This window comes from Zosterops lateralis, assembly GCF_965231275.1.
Source record: "Zosterops lateralis genome assembly, chromosome: 1".
Taxonomy (NCBI): Eukaryota; Metazoa; Chordata; class Aves; order Passeriformes; family Zosteropidae; genus Zosterops; species Zosterops lateralis.
In genome coordinates this window covers 144,525,258-144,546,772 of record NC_139762.1, presented here as the reverse complement: position 1 = coordinate 144,546,772, position 21,515 = coordinate 144,525,258, and the positions used below count along the sequence as shown (strand labels likewise).

The 21,515-nt window shown below is 32.5% G+C and overlaps 1 protein-coding gene across 3 annotated transcripts in view; it reads left to right on the top strand.

Moving 5' to 3' along the window:
- The window catches only part of CSMD3 (CUB and Sushi multiple domains 3), a gene marked incomplete at its 5' end in the record, with an annotated part of 578,503 nt that overhangs the window by 327,354 nt on the left and 229,634 nt on the right, over nucleotides 1–21,515 (top strand). For all 3 annotated transcript variants that reach the window (XM_083859670.1, XM_083859669.1, XM_083859668.1), the window contains 4 exons: nucleotides 5,223–5,405; nucleotides 6,563–6,889; nucleotides 13,346–13,540; nucleotides 16,635–16,773. In XM_083859670.1, coding sequence (XP_083715796.1) covers nucleotides 5,223–5,405; nucleotides 6,563–6,889; nucleotides 13,346–13,540; nucleotides 16,635–16,773 — 844 coding nt within the window. The remainder of the gene's footprint in view (nucleotides 1–5,222; nucleotides 5,406–6,562; nucleotides 6,890–13,345; nucleotides 13,541–16,634; nucleotides 16,774–21,515) is intronic.

Sequence of the window (21,515 nt, the reverse complement as noted above, 5' to 3'; positions counted from 1 at the left end):
AGAGAGGGAATGGGGACTGGTCAGTTCATCACACGCTGTATCTGCTGTTGCTTCTTACTCCTAGGGAAGGACTCCTCACATTTTTCTGCTAATCCAGCATGGGGTCCCTCCCATGGGAGGCAGTCTTCCATGAACTTCTGCAATATGGGTTCCTCCTACAGGCTGCAGTTCTTCTCAATGAGCTCCACCATGGGTCTCTTTTGTGGGCACAGTCCTTCCACTATCAAAACCTTGGCACAAAAACCTAAAGATGATTATAGTAACATTGGTTCCTTGGCCTTTGCAAGCAAAAGTTAGACAAATTGCCTCCTTATTTGACATATTCAAGAGCTGCCTGGACACAATCCTGTACAATGTGTCTGGTATGACCCTGAGCAGGGAGGTTGGACCAGATGACCCACTCTGCTTTCTTCCAGACTTACCCATTCTGTGATTCTGTGAAATATATAATGGTATATTTTTCTAAAATTTTGAATAAGAAAATCCTGCATTGGGAACATAAGCACAACAATTTTACAACTAGGTTAGATATATGTATTCAGTAATGTATATATAAATTGTACATACCATGGTATTTCAAAGTGGGATTACATATATTTTTATGCATTATCTTGCAAAATGTCAGTGTGTGGTGAATGCTTGTAGCTTTTGCATAAAGAATTAAAATATCAAACAGCAAGCTTTATCCTTTGTAATCACATACTTGAACTTTGTTTTCACATACTAGTATTTAGTTCATCCAGTATTCTTTGTTTCAAAAAATAATGTGTAATGAATTCAAATGCTCTTTTACTATTGACTAAACAAATCTAGTTGTGTGCCATATTTCCTTTGATGCAGTCAGTAAAACAAATAATGGGCATTATTCTGAAATGCTGTTAAAGTAAAGAATGATTGGTCTTGCTTGGTGTTTCCCTGAAGGACTACAGAGTTTGAATCTCTGCTGAAGTGATAACAAGTCTTCAGTATTGCACTTTCCCAATGTATACTACTGATGTATTTTCTTTCAAAAGTTTTTTCCTTGTCACATTCTTATCTTTTATATACTCTTCAGTTACAGGAAAGGAAAGATAGACAAGTTAAGTCTCCAAACCTTTACTGCAGTACATTTCTGTCAAAATGTATTTGTAGTAAGTGACCATTTCTATTCCCCAAGACCCCCTTTAGTCAATTCCAAAATGGGCCTGTCCTTCACAAAGAGAAAGGATAAGAGGAAAAAACTCCATTCCTATCTCGCTATACCAGGGGCTGGTACTGTAGTATGGGGCTCTTCCTTTAGTATATCATTGGTTAGAAATCTGCAAAATCTATTAGTGAGATACACAAAAGTAGTGTAAGGATAATTTAAAATGAAAGGAGATGGTTATCTTAATTTTATTTATATTATTATTTTACTTTTCCCTTCACCTGATATGTTCTCTAGAGATTTCTTGTTAGAAAATACGTTGGCAATTATTAACTTAATTTAGTGCTGTGAAACTGCTAACTATACAGATTTATTTAAGATAATTGCTTTTTCCAAACAGTATCCTCAATAGTTTCAATAGGAGTTTATCTTTTCAAAAAAGATGCTTTTCTAAATTCACCAAAATCATCCCTCCTTTTACTGTTAATGTCCTTCTTGGTGAAATAATTTCTGAAAACAAAAATGGATTTTTTTTTTTGTCTCAAAAACCTTAAAACCCAAAGAAAAGGCCTGAATCATTGTTAACACAGTCAACAAATTTTATTTATGGGTAGAGGTTCTTTTCCCTTTTTGTAAGGTTACAAAGGAAATAAGGACTATTTAACTGAAATAATATTAGGATAAGGTATTGGTTTTTTCCTTAGGTACAAATAGCAATACTTACTTTTTGTATCTCTGTGATAGTGATCACAGGAAAACAAATATCCATCCTGGGCATCGCATTGTAGCAAACATGAAGTGCAAAACTCAAAAAGCAGAATGAATCATAAAAGAGAACAAAAAGCAATATGTAAAACTACAAAGTAACCAAAATGTAAAATAAAATACAAAAATGTGCTTAACCAATAAATTTACTTTTGACTTGTCAAGGTAGTTGATATATATATATAAACTTATTCCAAATGCTTACACTAATATACTACAGAAATAGTGTTTCCACTTAAATATACTCTCAAAATTTCTGCTGTGAATTACACTTTTTTTACATCTGCATTATATGAAAAAGAGCCTTATAATTACTAATATTTTAATCCAACAAATACACTAAGCAGTGGACTCTTGCATGCAGTTTTATTGATAGGCATTCAAGTTGTATTCCAGAAGAGTAGCCCATATGCCTGTCTCTTTCTCTTCATTATTTGGTGCCTCACCCTGAATTTTCCAATTTTATAGTTGTGGGGGTTTTTGAGTTTTAATTATGGTATTAATAATTAAGCTGTCTAAAAATTTACTGGTTTTCTGCTAATCATGAAACAACAGTAAATTATTTCTATTTTTCATGAATGAATTATTCACAATGAGGGACTAGTATGAGTTTATCACAAAGAGAGGCTCTGTCAGGCTCTGAACATAACTGCTTAGGAATTTCTGAAACAAAATATGTAGTTCTGGGAAGCTGAAGCACAAGTGGTAGAACTAGCAGTAAAATATGTGAATTTGATTTACTCCTTAGTGAATTAAAATAAATACAAATTCAAAGAAATATTAATATACTTTCCTTAAATCATGCTATTTAAAAAGTGATTATCTGGCAAAAGCCAAGGAAGCAGCTTGGTTTTTCTCTCTCTGTTTTAAAGGAAGTTTATTGACATTCTCTAAAAAACCTAAGAAGTATTTTCACTTCAATAAAAAAACAAACAAAAAAAACCCCAAACAAAACAACAACAACAAATAGCGACAAACAAAACAGAAAATCAAATCCTATTGTTTCTGCTCCTGTGGAAAACTAAGTAATGACAGAAATAGTCTGTTTCAAATTCAGAGATGAACTGATGCTAATACAAAATTTACAATGTGTATAAAAGTGTTACAAGCAATGCATTCAGGAAAGTTTTAAAATAATGAAGGAAACATTTGCTATAAATTTCAATTAATACAAATGGGGTCTAGGGATGTTTTAATTAATTTAAATCCATTATTCATACAACATTTTGTTCAACTTGATTTTGTTTATGAAAGCAAATTCAGTATAAGGCCATAGATATAATGTCTCAAACACACCAATCACATAGAATATTTTTCCAGCAAGCTTCTGTAAATGATTTTACTCTTCCTAATATTTTTTTTGAATGCAGAATCAGTCCATTTAAGTCCTAAAAAGAATAGTTTTGGTCAGCTATGTGTCTTTGCAAATTTGAGTAAATAACATGGAAACTCTTACCCAGCTACATCAGAATCGAAACCCCAAAAGAGAGCAAATAGAAGTAGATATAAATACATTTACTGCCTAGTATATATTATTTGAGAAAACTACAGTAAGTTACATGATATAGTCACTTGCTGGAGAACAAGCTTATAGAATACATTTGTTAATAGAATATATTTGTTTTCCCAAATGAAATATGAAATTACTTAGACACTTAGAATATATTAGTCTACCAGGACAACCTAGGAAAATTTTGTATTTCTTTGGCAGTTAAAAAATGAGCAGTTCAGTAGGTTTGACATCAACAGTCCCACAAAAACAGAATACAGGAGAGTGAATTTGTGTATTCTTTGAGGTAGCTTATGTTGTTTCTTCAGGAAAACTGATTTTTTTTTTTTTTTTTTTTTTTTTTTTTTTTTTTTTTGTGGTGTCAATAAATCTGATAAATCTCAAGATAAATTGAACGTAGTTTTATCCTTTTATAACAATGAATTATATCAGTCCTTTCTTAGAAATGTTTTTAAAAACCCACAAATAAACCAATTAGAAGTGTTCATGGTTTTTTGTGCTTTTTATTAGATGGTTTTCTTTGTTTGCTTTCCAGTTTTCTTTATCCAAACAGAATAATAAAGCCTTTCAGAACTCTGTGGAGTATTTTTTTAAATAACCTTCAAGTCTTTTTCAGTTTCTTGTTAAAATTGAATGTTCTTTATTTGCTTCTTGTCACATTTTAATTGTATTTAGAACCTTAATACCTAAAAGCTTTGAGAAATCAAGTGTATGCTGCTGAAAATATTACCCTAGAAAAATTGTTTGAATTAAAATCAAAACACTTGCCATTTTTTTTCCTTTTACTCAAACTATCACATATGGAAATGTAGGAAGAAAAAAACAAACAAAACAAAACAAAACAAAAAAAAACGAAAAAACAAAAAAAAAACAACAACAAAAAAAAAAAACAAACAAAAAAAACAAAAAACAAAAACAAAAAAAACCCCAAAAAAACCCAAAAAAAACCCAAAAAAACAAAAAAAAAAACAAAAAAAACCCCCACAAAAACCAAAAACGAGGCCACAAGACCTTTAAAGAGAAAACCTCAAACTATGATACAGAGATGTTTGTTGCTGTCATTACATGTAAATTTTTTGAAGATTCTTCCATGCCTGTAACTACTGAAAGTTCAAAACAGAATGCAGCTAGAGAGAACATCATAGGTCTAATATTTGTAGAAATAATAATCATTCAGGTTCCTTGCAATTAGATTACTAAGGTGAAATTTTATTTGTCTATAGAGAAATTATCTTTTGCATGTTTACGTAATGTATGTGTATATAAATTTGTATATATATTTATGTCTAACCTCCTTTTTACTGTGGGCAATTCTTTTGGTGCCACCTCTCCCTTATTTGCTATGTCATTGATACCTCAGTCTGAACTCTATTGCAACATGGACAGTGTTTACACATTGTGGAGCTGGTCTCTGTTTCTACTTTTAAGTGTAAATGTTCTACTAGCAGTATTTTACTCAATGATATTATTGTTTAAAATTTTATGAAATAAAATAAGATAGAAATACCTTTCCTTATAGCCTTTAATTTTCAAGTATTTTATAAACCAAAGAGTTCTGATTTTTCTAATCCCTTGTAGTGGTTTAACTGTAGCCAACAGCTAAGCCCAACACAACCACTCACTCATTTCCCCTGGTGGGATTCCTCATGCAGAAATTTCTCCCTAAGAATCTGGGGTATAGAATCAGACTCAGTGGGGCATTTTCACAACTGTCCTTACCCAGACAATTTTATTTTGCTTAGAATTTTCTATATGTCAGCATGCACATGCAACGAGTTTGTTTTATTCTTCTGTAAATAAACTCCTTATTTATTTCAACAGAAATTGAAAAAGAAAGCTGTGGAGATCCTGGAACACCATTGTATGGTATTAGAGAAGGGGACGGATTTTCTAATCGTGATGTTTTAAGGTTTGAGTGTCAGTTTGGATTTGAATTAATTGGAGAGAAATCAATCATTTGCCAAGAAAACAACCAGTGGTCTGCAAACATACCAATCTGTATTTGTATGTACCAAATATTTTATTCTTATTATTTTTAAGGCATTGTGATAAGCTTTACTTATAGTAAATTATTTGTGTGATTGATTTCAGAGATATTAAAATGCAATTGACTCTTCTGACAAGATGATTTTTTTTTTTGCATGTTTTCCTAATGTACATGCCCAAGGGACAGGTTCTAAAATTGCTAAAACATTTTTTTCTCTTATACCAACTCTTAAAGCAATTCTCTTTATGTGCTTTGATAGAGTGGTTTATTATTGGCCTTTTTGGGTAGGATTCTGTTGATTTTATGATGTAAATTATGTATGATACAATTTTGACAGCTGGTCTTATAAATTAATATATCTCCTCAGATTAGAAGTTGCTGAATTGAAATTAAGAGTTTAAATTATTTTAATTTCCTTCATGTATTTTATATAAATACCTATTTGCACTTCAATTATCCTAAGTATTTACAGCTCTCTTCCAATGGCATTATATAGCAAGAGTAAAACTTTTGCATTATGTAGAATGCTGCATTATATAGCATAGCTATATACAATATTGTGATACTTATACTTGATACTTATTTGTTGACAACACCTTTCTTAACTTTTCCACTAAAATAGTATGGATCAAATATATTCAGAGTGAAATCTGTTGCTTTCATCTCTGCAACTCAACTTAATATGGCTTAACTGAATTTATTGAATATAATGCATTATCCTGATAACAACAAAACCTCTCTTGTCTCTTTGAGGCTCCTTAATTTCTAATGCCTCTGTGTGAACAACAAATGATAAGGGCACTATTGACTTTCTGCCCCTTCAGTGTGCTCAGTGGGAGGCCTGCTCATCTAAACAGTTCTCTACAAGAGAAAATAAGTGGTGCCAAGGGATTGTTATCAAGAGTAAATTGTAAGGAGTGCCATGGATTTCCAATGCAATAAATATGTTCTTTATTTTTTGTGGGCTCTGCTTGGGAGGTAGTTTTATTGAGAGGAAGGAAATATGAAGAAAAAAAGCCTTCTTTCCAGATTCGCATATCACCACGAATAATGAATTATTCAGTTGCAGTACTCAGCAAGTTCTAGGATTTCTTGCAAAAAAATTTAGCACCAGAACAGTCCTTATTGAAGTGTTTTATTCTGTTATTTAATTTAGCTCTCCCTTTTTTGGCAGTTCCTTGTCTTTCCAATTTCACTGCACCGATGGGAACAGTTCTTTCACCTGATTACCCAGAGGGATATGGGAATAATTTAAACTGTATCTGGACGATAATTTCAGACCCTGGGAGCCGAATTCATCTCTCCTTTAATGACTTTGACTTGGAATCTCAGTTCGACTTCCTTGCAGTTAAAGATGGTGACTCTGTAGATTCCCCCATCATTGGAACATTTACTGGTGCTGAAGTTCCTTCCCATCTTACCAGTAATGGTCATATTTTACGTCTGGAATTTCAAGCTGACCATTCAATGTCAGGACGTGGATTTAACATCACTTATAACAGTGAGTAATTGTATTTTTTTCATGTGTATGTGGTTTTGTTTTCAACATAGAGTCTAGGAGATAGGCACAAGTATTTAAAAATGATGCCATGGTAATACACCTTTAAGTAAATGTATATACCTAAAAATTCCGAATATAGGTGGATGGATTATTGCTCAAATACTGTTCTAGGGCTGAAAATAGATGCATTGTTCTCACTTATCTTTAGAGATCATTGTGATAGGAGTGTTTGGCAGTCAGACAAATCAGGCCAGTTACAAATTGGATGATAGGACTTTACTAGATTTGCTGACAATGCAATTTGTGCCACATCATATTAATCACCACCATTGCCTGTACGAAACTCTTGTTCTTGAAAACTCATATGTTCAGCTGTGAACATAGGTAATATCCTGGAGCTGATGGCTGCAATCTTTGCTAGCTCCTTGTCTCACTGCAGTTAAGTGAGAAGCCATAGAAGCTCTTTGATCAAACCACAATACTGTTTTTTGGGATTTTTTTTTTTTTTTTTGCTGTTTTACCTTCTTTACTTACTGACCATGTAAGAATAGTTGAAGGTGATATCAAATATCTCCTCCAGTACTAAATACCATTAGCATTTATTCAACTTTTTGCTGCTAAAACTGTTACATTTCCTCTGAAACACATATGAAGAGCTGCCTACCCTGCATTGGTACCAAGTGATTTGGTATTTATTCCACACTAAAATCCCGACAGGACTATTCCCAGCTAGTGCAGACATGTTGATAGAAGGCCACAGCATGAAGAATTGCAAAAATACACAGTGAAACTTTCCTGGGAGCATATGCAAAACTAGATTTTGCCACTCCAGCAGTATCATGAAGTATTAGACTTGCTCCTATGTGTAGAACATGATAGCAATAAGAAAGCATCTAGTAGGGGGGTTCATCATACCCTTCAACCAGAGCTTCTCCACCTCATCAATCCCCCACGGCTGGATATTTGAATTTTTTTTCTTTTTCTTTCTTTCTGATGGGGGTACCAGAGTTTTCCATGTCAACAGATAGAAAAACATAAGCAAAATACAGAAAATATTTTGATATTTCCAAAATGTGATGTCATGTGTAATTATCCCCATTCCTGTCTTTCTCTCTAATATCTGAGAGTATATATAATTCCAGAGGCTTGCTTGAGATGTAAGAGAATTTACAACAGCATTATTTGAAGTATCTCCCTCCCTGTATTACCTGCTGGACTGAATGAAAAAAAAATACTTTATTGTTTAGATTTTTTTTACTCTAAAAAAACGTAAACTAATCTCTAAATCAAAAGGGAAATGAGAGATTAAGTGAGGTTGGTAATTGAGAGACCTAGACTTCACATTTTTCTTAAACGACTGTCAACAGTTAATATTATTTAAAAAAAATTTCAAGGACTGAATTCCCCTGTGGCTGTTTACTTTTCTCACATCATCTTTCACCTCTCACTCTTTATTTTTTTTGTTTTTATTTTTACTTTGGTTTAGGTTGTCAGTCTTTCAGAGAATTATTTTTCAAGATCTACATTAAACATTGGTGCCTGAAAAAAAAGAGATAAACTGACACCGGATTATTCTGTAAACATTACTTTTTCTGATATTGTCTTATATTTCTCAGCTCTCAGCCCTCCAATTCATCCTCAGATCATTTGTCACAAGTGTAGAATGTAAGCATGGAGAACATGTGGTATCTATTTGTTTCTATAGGTACCAGTTATCGTTGCAAACTAACCTTTGACAGGTAGCTACACATCTCAGGACCATAACTAAATATTGGAAAGTCAGGGATTATTCAGAGCTACTGAAATATGAAACCAATTATAATGAAAATGAGATATTGAATCCATGTTTCTTTACAGAAGTTTTAACATTTGCTCTTTATTTTCTTTTTTCTCATGTCCTTTTAACATTTATAACAGTTCTCTTTACTTTAAAGTTTCATTGTGGTGTGCTCAGTGCTGTCAAGCCTAAATCTAGTGATGAGAAAACCAAAAATCAGCTATTAGAGGATCTAAGGTCGTCTTCTAGGATAAAAATTAAGGCTGTATATAATTGGATTTTCTCAAATCATCCCATTTTGTACAACTAGAACTAAATATTAGTCAGTTAATGTAGAATTTATAGTAAAAATTGAAGATGGAGAAGATTAGCATGGAATGCTCCTTATATTTAATTAATATTTTAAAATGAACTAATTCATCAAACATTGTCAATATTTCAGATTTAACATTTCAATGACACAGAAATATACTTAGCAGATAAATTCTTAAAAATCCTTAAAAATTTTGCAGACTTCCTTGGGCATGTAGTAGTTTGATCATGTAATTTAAATTATGCACCAATAGTATCAAGTGATACAATTTTAATTTTAAAAAGAAGCAACAGTCCAATATTACCTTTTTCCAGTTGTATAATGAAACCATTTAACTCTGAAAAGAATTTAAAGAGTTTTACATGTTTGAGCACATCATCGCAGGTATTTTTTATTACTTTTCATGGGTGTGTTTCTGCATGTGTTTATTAAACTCTGTAGCTAAAATCTACTTAAAAAACCAAAAATATCTCCAAATAATGTCTCTGCTATTTCTCCAGTACAGACAGCTGTAATCTGACAAATTACAGAAGTAATCTTTCCATATTAAATAAAGGCCACAAGAGATGATAAAAAAAGAGTGAATAGAATTTCACTCTGTCTTAGCATTTGTAAACCTAAAGTTAATTAAAAATATCTGTTTTCTGCTAACACTCCAGTTGATATATTCCAAAGCTATCAGTCTCTTTTTGCCCCGTTCAAGAGTAGAAACAGTGTGTCACAGAAACAGTATGTCTTGATCAGTCTTTTCAAATAAGAATGTAAGCTAGCAATGTAAATAACTTCATTGATTTTTTGAGGTGTAGAATGGAGAAGAATAAAACTGAGTTACTATTACATAATCTGATTATTTAATGGCATTTCTTAGGAACTATTTTAATGTCATATTTATTTTTATTACAGAAACGTGTGTGGTCTCAGATAATTACTCTCCTAGTAAAATTGAACATAAATCTAAGTCTAACAGAGATTTCCTATTTAGTTAATTTTTGGGACTAGATCATAAAAATATGTGACTTGAAAATGGATAATACAGAGACTATTCCAATAAGCAAAGGAATAGGAACTCAAAAGACTGTGATTTTCTGCTTGGAAAAGGAGGCAGACGAGTGTTTCACTAGATGCAGCAGAATACAGGGACCTAGCAACCTAAAACTGCATTGGTTTAAGTTGCTATGGAAATGCATACTTACACCTGATTCCTTGTTTCCCCTTTATATCCCAAACCTAAGAACTGTTAATGATATTTTTGGTGCCTGTGAAGGTATTTATAAAGTCACTCATCCCCTAATCCTGCCTATAATAAACTATATGCATTGAATTACTAAGTTCAAGGGAAAGCATGAGCCTTTTATCATAGTTGTGACTCCTCTGTGAATGCTTCCCACTTTATATATATCTTTGTTTAATTATGGAGAACAGAACTAGAGACAGTATTAAATATAGTTACATAAATTACATGCAATGAATTTATAGAGTCTCTTTGCTTCAGTATACATTTCCTAGCTTAGGTTAGAACAGACAAAATGCACACTTAAAGTGCAGTGCGACAGCTGAAGCCATGTGATAGAGGAGTTAATGCAGAGGAAACTCAAAAGTTGCTAGGTCCTCCATGAACAGGCATTCCAGAAACCAGACTCATGCTAACCTTCCTTTGGGCTCAGGTGAATGAGTATTTTGAGGTGGAGACCATCTTCCAGATTGCTTGATTTATGCCAGCTGTGGACTTCTTTGAGCTTTTCCTCATTGATTGGGGTATAGGAAGTGCTGGGAAAATATGTCGAATAAGCTTAGACCTGCTGTTTCTTGTTATGTAGATATTTTTTGTTACTGTTTTCATTACAGCTGTTTAATTGTGCTAGCAAAAACCTTATGAATTACATAGCAGCCTGACAAAGGTCAAACTGTGGGCTTCTGACATCAGCCTAATTACTCCAATCATTTCAGCTCAGTGGACCAAGACATGGACAATCCCAGATGATGGGTTTATATCTAAAGACTGATTTGTTGTGGTTTATTGCTGTGTTAGAATATGCTCATCACAGCACATTTTTCCTGCCAGTTTCCTCATGTTGTTCCTGCCAATTGCCTCTTTTTCAGTCTCAGTACTTCTCAAGCTAGAATTCTTCAAAGTGTAGTGTATTATAAAAGTATGAGTTTATATGTGATGGTACTGAATAAGCCACCCCTTGTTTACATAACTTCAAATAGTCTTTCACAATAGTATTTAGTATTAAATATATTATTATTTTATATTCTCTTTACTTTTGTTTTTTTTGTCTGTTATTTTCTTCTGAAAGTACTACCTTTACTTCAAAGCTATTGCTATACTTACCAGGTAAAACTCTTGGTAGGGCAGTGCACCAAATGAATTAACTGCAGCAGTGGATTGCTCCTTTCTAGCCTTATTTGAAAGGATCTTTCAAAGCTGGCTTCAGATGAGATGAGCTGTGATTAGCAACATACCTGCCTTCCTATCTCATGAGGTCTCTGCAGATCCTTCCCTTCTGTGTTTTTGTTTGTTTTTTTTAATGCAAAATGCATATTTTAATATCCTTCTGAGTTAATAGCAGAATATCACCCTTGCTGTGATTATATTTCTTGGCACTTTTCCAGATACTGCTTAATATACCTGTACAGTCATGGTAGTTGAGGAGGATAAATGTCAGGAAAACTGGATCTCCTCTTTACCTGTAATAGTTCATAAGGAACTTTTCTATGGTTTCTTGATGTGTTGATGATTAGTAAAATATTAATTAATGATATACCCATGTGTTCTTTTTCTTTTCAGCCTAAGGCTAATATTTAATATTATGAAGCTTTTTAGAAGTATCTGCAGATGGAATTTTGCTCATTGAGTAACATCATTGCAGCTAGTCTAAGCTAAGAGTGACTATTGTTTGTGGGGCAGATTGTCTTTCACTATCTTGCCTCCCAAAGTCATTCTGTGCAGTAAAATTGATCACATAGGAGCAGCAGTGGCAGCAGTTCCTAAGCTGAAATATAGAGCAATGAATTGATTTTTCAACCTTAATAAACTGGCCTCACAAGCAAGCTAAACATTTATCTACATTTATAGAAAACAATATTGAAAATCTATCTCTGGGTTGTCTGAAAGTAGTAAGAAAAACAGGCAATCGATGCCTTCCCTAAAGATGATGACTGTGAACAAAGAATTGGAAAAGTTTTTTGTAATTCCTCTGAAAAAGTATGGGATTGCATCACTTTTAATGCCATCTTTGAATGGTAGACAATTATTCAATGGAAGCACTATTTTAATTCCCAATATATATGGCATTGCCCAAGTCAAAATGTTGATAAATAAATGCTTTCTCTTGTCTGTTATTATGATTTTAAAATACTTTCTGAGAAATCTTTCTACTAAGTTATTTAGGTACTACTTATTTAAAAAAAAAAATCATTAGGGCATTTGTATATGTTTTGTCTCTCAGCCACATCTAAAACTGCAGGGAAAAAAAGTGAAAATCATCCTTTTAGGACTTAGTCCTTTCTGATGTCTCCACATGTAAACATACTTATGAAGCTACAGTTTGAAGTCATCATATGTGAGGAATGTGAATATTCGCACTGAAAAAATCAACGCTTAAAAAAATATAAGATGTATGTGTAGTATTCATTATCAATAAAACAAAATACAATAACTAACTATTACATATCATTTAATGATAACACTATAAATATGACTTTTCTCATTTCTGTTAGGAAAATTGTCTTCTCCAAAGGTAAGGTATTAATCTGCACTAAAAGACATGAGTCTTTGTCATAGTATCCACATATGTACAGGGAGATTAATTTTTTTCAGTGTATCCTGACCTAAACTTGAAATGTTCAAAGTTTCAAGTTTTCTTTCTTTGGTCAACATAACCCTTTTTGTCACTGTTCACCAGCTCTCAATACAGGAAACAAAAGTAACTATGGTAGGATCAAGCCCATGAAGGTCAGTATGGCTCAGATGGTACGATGGTGAATTACACATACAAAAGATGAGTTAAGTTTCTGTGTCATACATAGATGCTTGCCCTGCCCTTCTGAAAGAACTTTTTTTTCCCATTTTAGCGTTAAATAGGATGAGTGTAGTTGGAAAAGGAGAATTTAACCATCGCTGAAATCTGCCAGTAACAAGCTATCTAAGCTGAGATCCATGCTAGTGTAACTTTGTATTTTAAAGAATTATTTATACTGTTTTACATTTTCTGCTGTTGAGCAAGTTTTTTATTTCTTATTTTCCCCTTCAGTTTCCTAATATAAATTGTTTGTTCTTACTAGCGAACAAAATATTTAAAATGTCATCTTCCTTGAAAGAATTCTATGTCTTCTACCACTTTTCTTTTTTTCTGTCAAAAAGCATTTGGACATAACGAGTGCCCTGATCCTGGAGTGCCAATCAATGCTCGGCGTTTTGGTGACAACTTTCAGCTGGGGAGCTCAATTTCAGTTATATGTGAAGAAGGGTTTATTAAAACACAAGGAACTGAAACCATTACGTGTATGCTAATGGATGGAAAAGTCATGTGGAGTGGGCCTATTCCTAAGTGTGGAGGTATGTATGATATTTCTAAATCAGGAGAACTTGATGTAATGCATCTCAAATTGTCACCAAATGAAGTTGAGATTTTTTTTTTTTTTTGCAAATGAATAGCATAAAGCTTCTGTTACTGCTGATACAGTATTAGATGAGAATGTAGATGTTGATCTCTTCTGGGGTCTTGGCTATGGTCTTAAAAACTAAAAATTGATGTTTAAAACTTAAAATTTATGTTTATGTTTAAAACTTAAAATGTAAGTTTTAAAATTTATGTTTTACCTCTCTGTTGCAGTACTTGTGTTTCTTCTTTCCACAGTGACTCTAGACTGGGGAAGACTCTTAGAAATTGATTTTTCTTTTTTATAGAAATTAAGTACTTCTAAAACCACCACAGTGTTATGCATATTTTCTCGGACATGTCTGTACTAATTGACAGTAAAATATAATCTTTGCTTCATTGCTTGTCTGTATTCTAGGATCTTTGTACCTAAAGGGGGAAAAATAATTCAGCTGTTTGTAATGATTAAAAAATAAAATTTATTATTTAATCTCTGTTTTGTTAGCTTTTACTTTAAACAACAGTTTATTTCTTGTTTACACTATGTAACTGCCTTCCTGACAAAATTTGAACAATTTTAATACATTAGTGTGGCTGCCTATAATATGCTTTGCATCCATGTTTACTTTCTGTGATTGTTGTTTCATAGACATAAGGTGTGTCAGCTTCACTAGAGAAGATAGGCTATAATACCTTTTCTTTATTATAAGGTTCATGGATCTCTACAGCATTGCTAATAAAATATAAGGTTGCATTTTCAACATAAGGTTGCATTTGTTACATTAAAATCTTAAATTACTGGGAATATTTCTAAGTGTCAGTCGTCCATACACAATGATAATCTGATCCACAGGTGTTATATTTCTAGAGTTTCATTTTGAACACATGAACATTGGGTATAAATCTGTCAGACAGCTTTCAAATAGGACTATGAGAAAGAAGAGGGGATTAAAATCAGTGTAAAAAAGGTTAGGGAAACAATCTTTTGGCACGATGACTGGACAGTTTGATTCTCTAAAAATCAAGGCTCTTTAAGATAAGCTCAGCTGTTCTGAAGGGAAGTACTCCTGGGTTTATAAAATCAGCATGTAATGGTGAAAAGTCAAAAAAAAAAAAAAATCCATTAAATATTTATCTGCAAAGAGCCATAATCAGAGGACAAATAAGAAACATTTTCTTTCAGGAAAACTGGCAGCAAAACACTCCTAAAAACTAAAATTGAGATAGTATTCCAAATTTAGTCAGTGTTACCGTGTAGATTATTTTTAATGCACTATTCATAGGAATATTTTTGTAATTTAGGTTTAGAGCTTTTTGTATTCTAAGTTCAACCTTTGTCATGAAAATTTGGTGCAAATATGGAACTTTGTACAAGTTTAGTAATCCTGTATTGTAACTATGGGGTGTACTGGCTCAGAAAAAGGCCATCTGGTTCCTATTCTTGTCAGTATATTTTGTAGTTTATAGACTCCATATGTATTATGAATATTTAAAAGTCCTTATATACAATAAAATATAGATATATAAATGCTCTAGAGCTAACCTTCTGAGGTTAATATGAGTTTAAATAACTTATTGTTTGACTCACTGTTTACTGAAGATAGTATGAAAAAAAGACTTTAAGATAAAAGGTGAGAAACACCCACTTTGAATCCATCAGTGAGTAAAAAAAGAAGTATATCTGCATATTTAGAAGTGTTTGCAACATACTGAATTCTGAACTCTATAACTTCTAGAAAACCTTTCTTTTCCCTACACAGTAGGGAAAGATGGAGCATGATGTCCTAAATTAAAAACCTAAAAACCCAAAACAAACCTATTTACAGCAATTCATCATTTTAATATAGGACCTTGGTGTTCTCCTGAGAAAAATGAAGATCAGATAAATGTGTTATAATTCGTGGTCTTCAATTTGAAGTTGTTTCAAAGCAAAATTAATCTCTTTTTGTGTGTTTTCTTTTGTAATGGAGAAGTTCAGAATAATATAGGCAATGATATGTACTGTTCTACTTCATCAAAATGAGCAACCAAAACATTTTGCAGGCTCTGCTAGGTGAAATAACCATAAAGAGAAATGCAATAAATAGCCATGTTTTTTGTCAGAGAGAGTTGTGTATTTTACACTGTTTTTAGTAGAGACATGAGCTTGTCAACAGTACAGGGAGACCTTTCCAACTTTGCAATATACAGTGATATACACAGTCAGCTGTGACACTAACTGTGGCATTGCTTTGTTTGGTTATCTTTTTTTGAGTAGCCTTGTATGCATAAAGGCCACTGGAACCATAGTGTTATGAAACTCTTCCTGCAGAGTAACATGATTCTGCTGTCTGTGCAAGTGGAAAAGGCCCTGGGTGTCCTGGTGGACACCACGTTAAACATGTGTCTTTGATGCAAAGGTCAGTGGTATCCTGGGATGGATAAGGCAAACTGTTGAGCAGGATGAGGCAGGTGATCTTTCCCCTCTACATGAGTACTGCTTGCAGAAGTACATATTGCAATATTTATATATATTTTCCAAATAAAAAAATATCAACTAATCTTTTAAGAATGGTAAGTATGTCTTTTTCATGAATGAGGAATTTGAACTGCCAACATGCCAAGAAAAATATATGTGATATGACAGTGGATTCAGTGATGTCAAAGTTAGAATAACAGTGCACTGATTTCTAGCTTTAAACTCAGCTGAAACTTTATCAAGTTTTTCAGATCTCTCTGTCCACAATTAAAAGCAAAAATAATGATACTTTGTAGAGATTATGTTTTGTTTATGATTTTTAATTCGGAAAATGTATTACACACATAAGAATATAGTAGGAAAAAAACCTTTTTCAGAAGTATTGAACAGTTTCTTTCATAATTTTAAGGTCTTAATTCAGTTATCTCCACCTAATTCTGAACACCACAGAACCTGTCTGTTTTGAAGCAATTTCATCTTCCTGCAACTGGGTTTTCAGTATTTGTTAATTTGAATTGTCCTATATTGAAAGTGATAAATATGAATATCTAATAAATATGTATTATTTACCTTTTTCTTTGTTTCATTTTTAGCTCCATGTGGTGGGCATTTTTCATCTCCAAGTGGAGTAATCCTCTCTCCAGGCTGGCCAGGATATTATAAAGATTCCTTGAATTGTGAGTGGGTGATAGAAGCTGAACCTGGACACTCTATCAAAATTACATTTGAAAGGTCTTGGCTATGTTTTTCTTATTTAATTTCTTTCCAGTTTTTACAAGGAAGCTGGAGTTATTAGCTTTATCATCAAGTTAATTTGCATTATCTCTAAAATCAAGCAATTGTATTACCACGTAGGACTTTTGGAAACTCCTACAGAGCAGACACTATCTTTTGTATTTCCTTCTGAAAACCTTTTGAAATTTCTACACTCTTGCTTGTATTTAAACCTATCTAGCCCAGTAAAAAAATGTTGCCTGTTTTTAAATATTAACATGTTTCATTTGCCTGTAACTATATTCATATGAGGAGTTATAATTGCTAAGTTCATTTTTTTCTCTCAAAATCACACAATCTTCAAATCTGAAAATCTGAATCAGCTGTGAAAACTAAATTAAATTCAGTCATAATTTTCCCCACTCTGAATATTTATTATATCAGCTGAGCTATTGTTGGGAAAGGACTCTCAGGATGGAGTTCCAGTGTCTCCTAATTACTGCAGCATCCCGCTTTTTCCTAGACTGATGTCTGTTACTAAGGTCCCTTCCTTATTCAAAGGATTGAAATGTGCTGAGCACCTTACATTTCTCATAGTAGCAAGATGTTGGCATTTAATTTGAACTCTATCAGAGAACAAGACAAAAAAATGCAACAAGGATTGCTATTCTTCTTACGTTTTTGATGATTTTTAATTGTAAATATTAAAAAAAAAATTAAAATCCAGTAAAAATGTACAGCTGATATTCAAAATTATAGTGTACAAATATCATACATGTAATTTTAAGCTGATATTCATACAGCATGTTTTGACTAGGCCTGTTCACACTTTATTTAAAAGACGGTATTTCTTTATTTAATACAATTGGAAAGTTGTTTTTAGCAAGGGATGAAATTCATATTCTCTTTGCAAAATTTGTCATTTTGATAAGATTTTTAAAACCTTTTTTTAGTACTATAGGTTACACTATATTAAAGTGTTCATGGGACAATATGAAAAATCAAAAAATAGATAATACGTACACTTCAGTTATTTTCTATCCTTACCATCCCATGAAAGCTAGTCTTCCAAAATCACTAGTATGTCACTTAAAATAATGATTTACCAAATTTTTGCCAATTAGAATACAATAAAAAAATTAATATCTCTCTCCTGCTGAAACTTCTGTTAAATTTTTGAAAAAATACTATAATTTCTAATAGTTGATTTTTAATTCAGCAATTCATTTTAAAGTGAATATTTGATGTGGACAGTAATTTCAAAGTAAAAAGCATTTGCCTTTATATTTGCAAAATAAAATGCCAACTTCATTTTCTTTCTCTGCACAAGTTTTACCAAATCTGACACTCTCTTGCATACATTCTTTGTTCTTAATACATTAATGCCTTTTCATAAAATTGCACAACCTCTATTACTCTTGTAAGTAAGATCAAAAAGAACAAGATATGGTCCCTTCAGATCAGAGAGGAAGCTTCTGTCCTCTTTATGACACTTTTTTTCCTATTACTGCTCTTTTTTGATACTCTTGTCACTTGTCAGAAATTGGTCTCCAGTTTGCATATTGCTCAGATGCAGCAATCCAGAGAGGCTCTACTCACTAATAAATGTGTACTCTTATGTATCTCTGTATTATATAGCTGAGATATAATATTATATGTACTGCTATATATATATATATTTATATATGTATTATATAATATTATATATACAGAGATATATCTCCGTATTAAAAATACAGCTACGTATGTTCACACAGATGCACTTAGATATATATATAGTTACATGTCTGGATGCAAAGAAAAAGTTATTCTATAAATCAAATGATGAAATTAAAATTTATAGTGTAATGTAAGAAAACATTTTGTAAACTACAGTCATGTTTTTTACTTACACTTTATTATTTTTTACATAGTTTAAATTTGCCTTCTGAGTCATTTATGCATTAGCTTTTTTAAGACTCATTCTAGTCTTGGCTACCCTTGTTCTGCTGCTTCTGCTTGCAAATTTTCAGCTGCATTTTCTTAAGAGAAAAAGATAATTTTGTTGAAATGCACATTTTAAAACCTATAGCCAAATGACTTTCCTATACGATTAAAAAACCCCTCATATTTTGTCCAGTTCTTTGCATTTCAACTTTATCCTGAGAAACACACATACTTTTTCTAGCCTTTATTGGTGCAAATACCAAAACTTCCACAATATGTGTGGTTGTTTGAAAGACTTTCAATTTCTAGGTCAGAGAAAAATATTTATAGTACATGTCTATAACTTTTAAATAATTTTTGGGTTTTCTAAGTTTCCCACTTGCAGAATAGTTTCCTTCTAATCTTCCCATCTTCCTACATCTTCTCTCTAACAACATCGTATAGGAGCAAGGTAATGCATTCAGTGACTGTACCCTAAAGTGTTCCTGTGCCAAGGAGACAGAGACATGAGGAAAGGAGATCTACAGACAAAGCAAATAAAAAAACTATTAATTTTTGTTCTTTGGGCATGCAAAAATATCTTTGTCATATATGATTATATGATTGTGCATGCATTTTTTTAAAGTTTATTCCTGTTCTACAAGCATAACTAAGACAGATAATCTGTTGATATTTTGTTCTAAATCAGTATAATTTTAGGCTCAATTGAAATGACAGAAGTGAGAAATGGCAATGCCATTCTTGATTGTAATGAAGTGTTTATCATGAAGCCTAATTATGAGTATTTAAATGTGAGAGAAGCTGAGAGCAAACTACTGATTGGAGTACCAGTCACGTTTGTCTATTGAGCATACACTGTGCAGCAGGAAATCCTGACACTGCGTTGAGTTGATAAGGGTGTCTCTTAGAAACAAAGATGTGTGTTATAAATATTCAGGCACCTTTATCTACTCAAATAAGTCCTCCTAAAAAAAGCATACGTGGCATCTCCTGTGTTAAAACTTGTTTCATGGCTGTCTGCCTGTGAGTCCTCCATAAGATTAGATGCCAGATGGCAATGAGACATCCAGGTTAATTTAACAATAGTGATTAATTAAATAGGAAGGAACATTGGAAGAGTCTTAAATGAGCACAGGGTATTTCTTACCCAGTTTCCTAAAAGCCCCTACTATTTTGTCACACCAGAGGGAAAAATGTATATAAATATAGCAGATGTGTTGAGCATCTAGAGAAAAGATATTGAAGAAAAAAACCTGATATTAAGCATGAAATTTATAAACTAAATTTAAATTTACTAGTTTTTGAGCCAAATGACCAAGCAAAAGCATTGAACATAATCCTCTCTTCAAATTTGTTTCACTTCATCTCACTTAAAAATGGTTCTTACATTTTCTTTCATGGGTGATTATTAATTTTTATCATTTTCATGTTTTTCTGCTGTTTGTGGTGATACATATAGTCTAAGTAGTTTTGAGAGGATTTCCTTTATGTCTTTCAAGATTAAACATAAATTTCAACTTAACTTGAGTGGCCTGGTAGTTGCATTACATTTATAAGATTCATGGTTTTTTACACCTTCTGACTCAAGGATCTTTTTGATATAGGAGCTAAGAAATCTGAGCAAGACTAAATGATCTGTTTCCAAGATTTCTCCTGTGTTGTATAGATTGCTGGGAAAAAAAGAAAAAAAGTATTGGAAAGAGCAAGGTTTTGCCTAATAGTTTAGCAGCATGCCACTGTGAATTACAGTGGGAACTAACAAAACCCAAAAATTTTCAGTTTTCCTTCTTCTAGGATTATCCCACTTCATTTCTGTAACTCCCTATTACTTTAGTTCTGTGCTCTTTTATACGTTATTTAGTGGGAGCAGAACATCAATAAAAGAAAAACAGTTTTGTAGGTTTAATTTGTCTTGTCTTTTGCCAGACTCCTTTAGATCTTTAGGCTCAGACTTATGGGACATAAATACTGAAATACCAAGGAACTCAGTACATTGGCTTTACTCATGCAGTTCTTTGAATGGATTTCACAAAGCTGAATTAGGCGTCTAAGTAAATCAGAGCAAGAATTAAGACCATCTAAGGGTCCTTATAAAATCCTGCTGTTAATTCTTGCTTTTTAAGTCTGAAAAGGTTTTTCAGTAATCCATCAGAGTCCATTATAAAGCAGTATGATTGATCTAAAGTCTGTCATAGCAAGAAAGAGATAAACCACTGTCAAAATACCAAACAGGTGTTTGGAATAGCTGATACCATCTGAAACAAGACAAGCAAGGAGATATCTAGCAGCACTGTCACACTCAGCTTTTCCTTGCCAGGGAGAGCATACATTACATACTGTATCTAAACAGGCATTTTGTTTTTTAGAGCTTTCTAAAAAAGATTTTTAGCTGTGGGTTTTTTTCAAGTACCTTCTGTCACTAGTCTGGACTGAGTCAGCTGGCAGAAAACCACCACAGTCAAGTCAAGTAATTCTATCCCTGCTTATAGATGATTGTAAGGTAGGAACTCAAGAGTATGAGCCTTTGATGATACAAAATATCTTGATTTTTTGCCAAATGCATCAACATACCCTCCATATAATTTAATTCATTATTAAAAAAATAATTTTGTTATAAAATAGCATATGCAAGTGATATTAATCTTTATTGACAAACTGGTTTTAGCTTTTATACAAACCAGTTCAAGGAGTTTAAATTTATTTCTCATCTTTCTAAGGAACTAACCTGAAATTTTATTATTGTATAAATTATATAGGATAATTTATATTATTTCATTGATCTTGAAAAATAGATATGTGGAAGAAAAAATATTATCAGGAAAGGTGCATAGTTT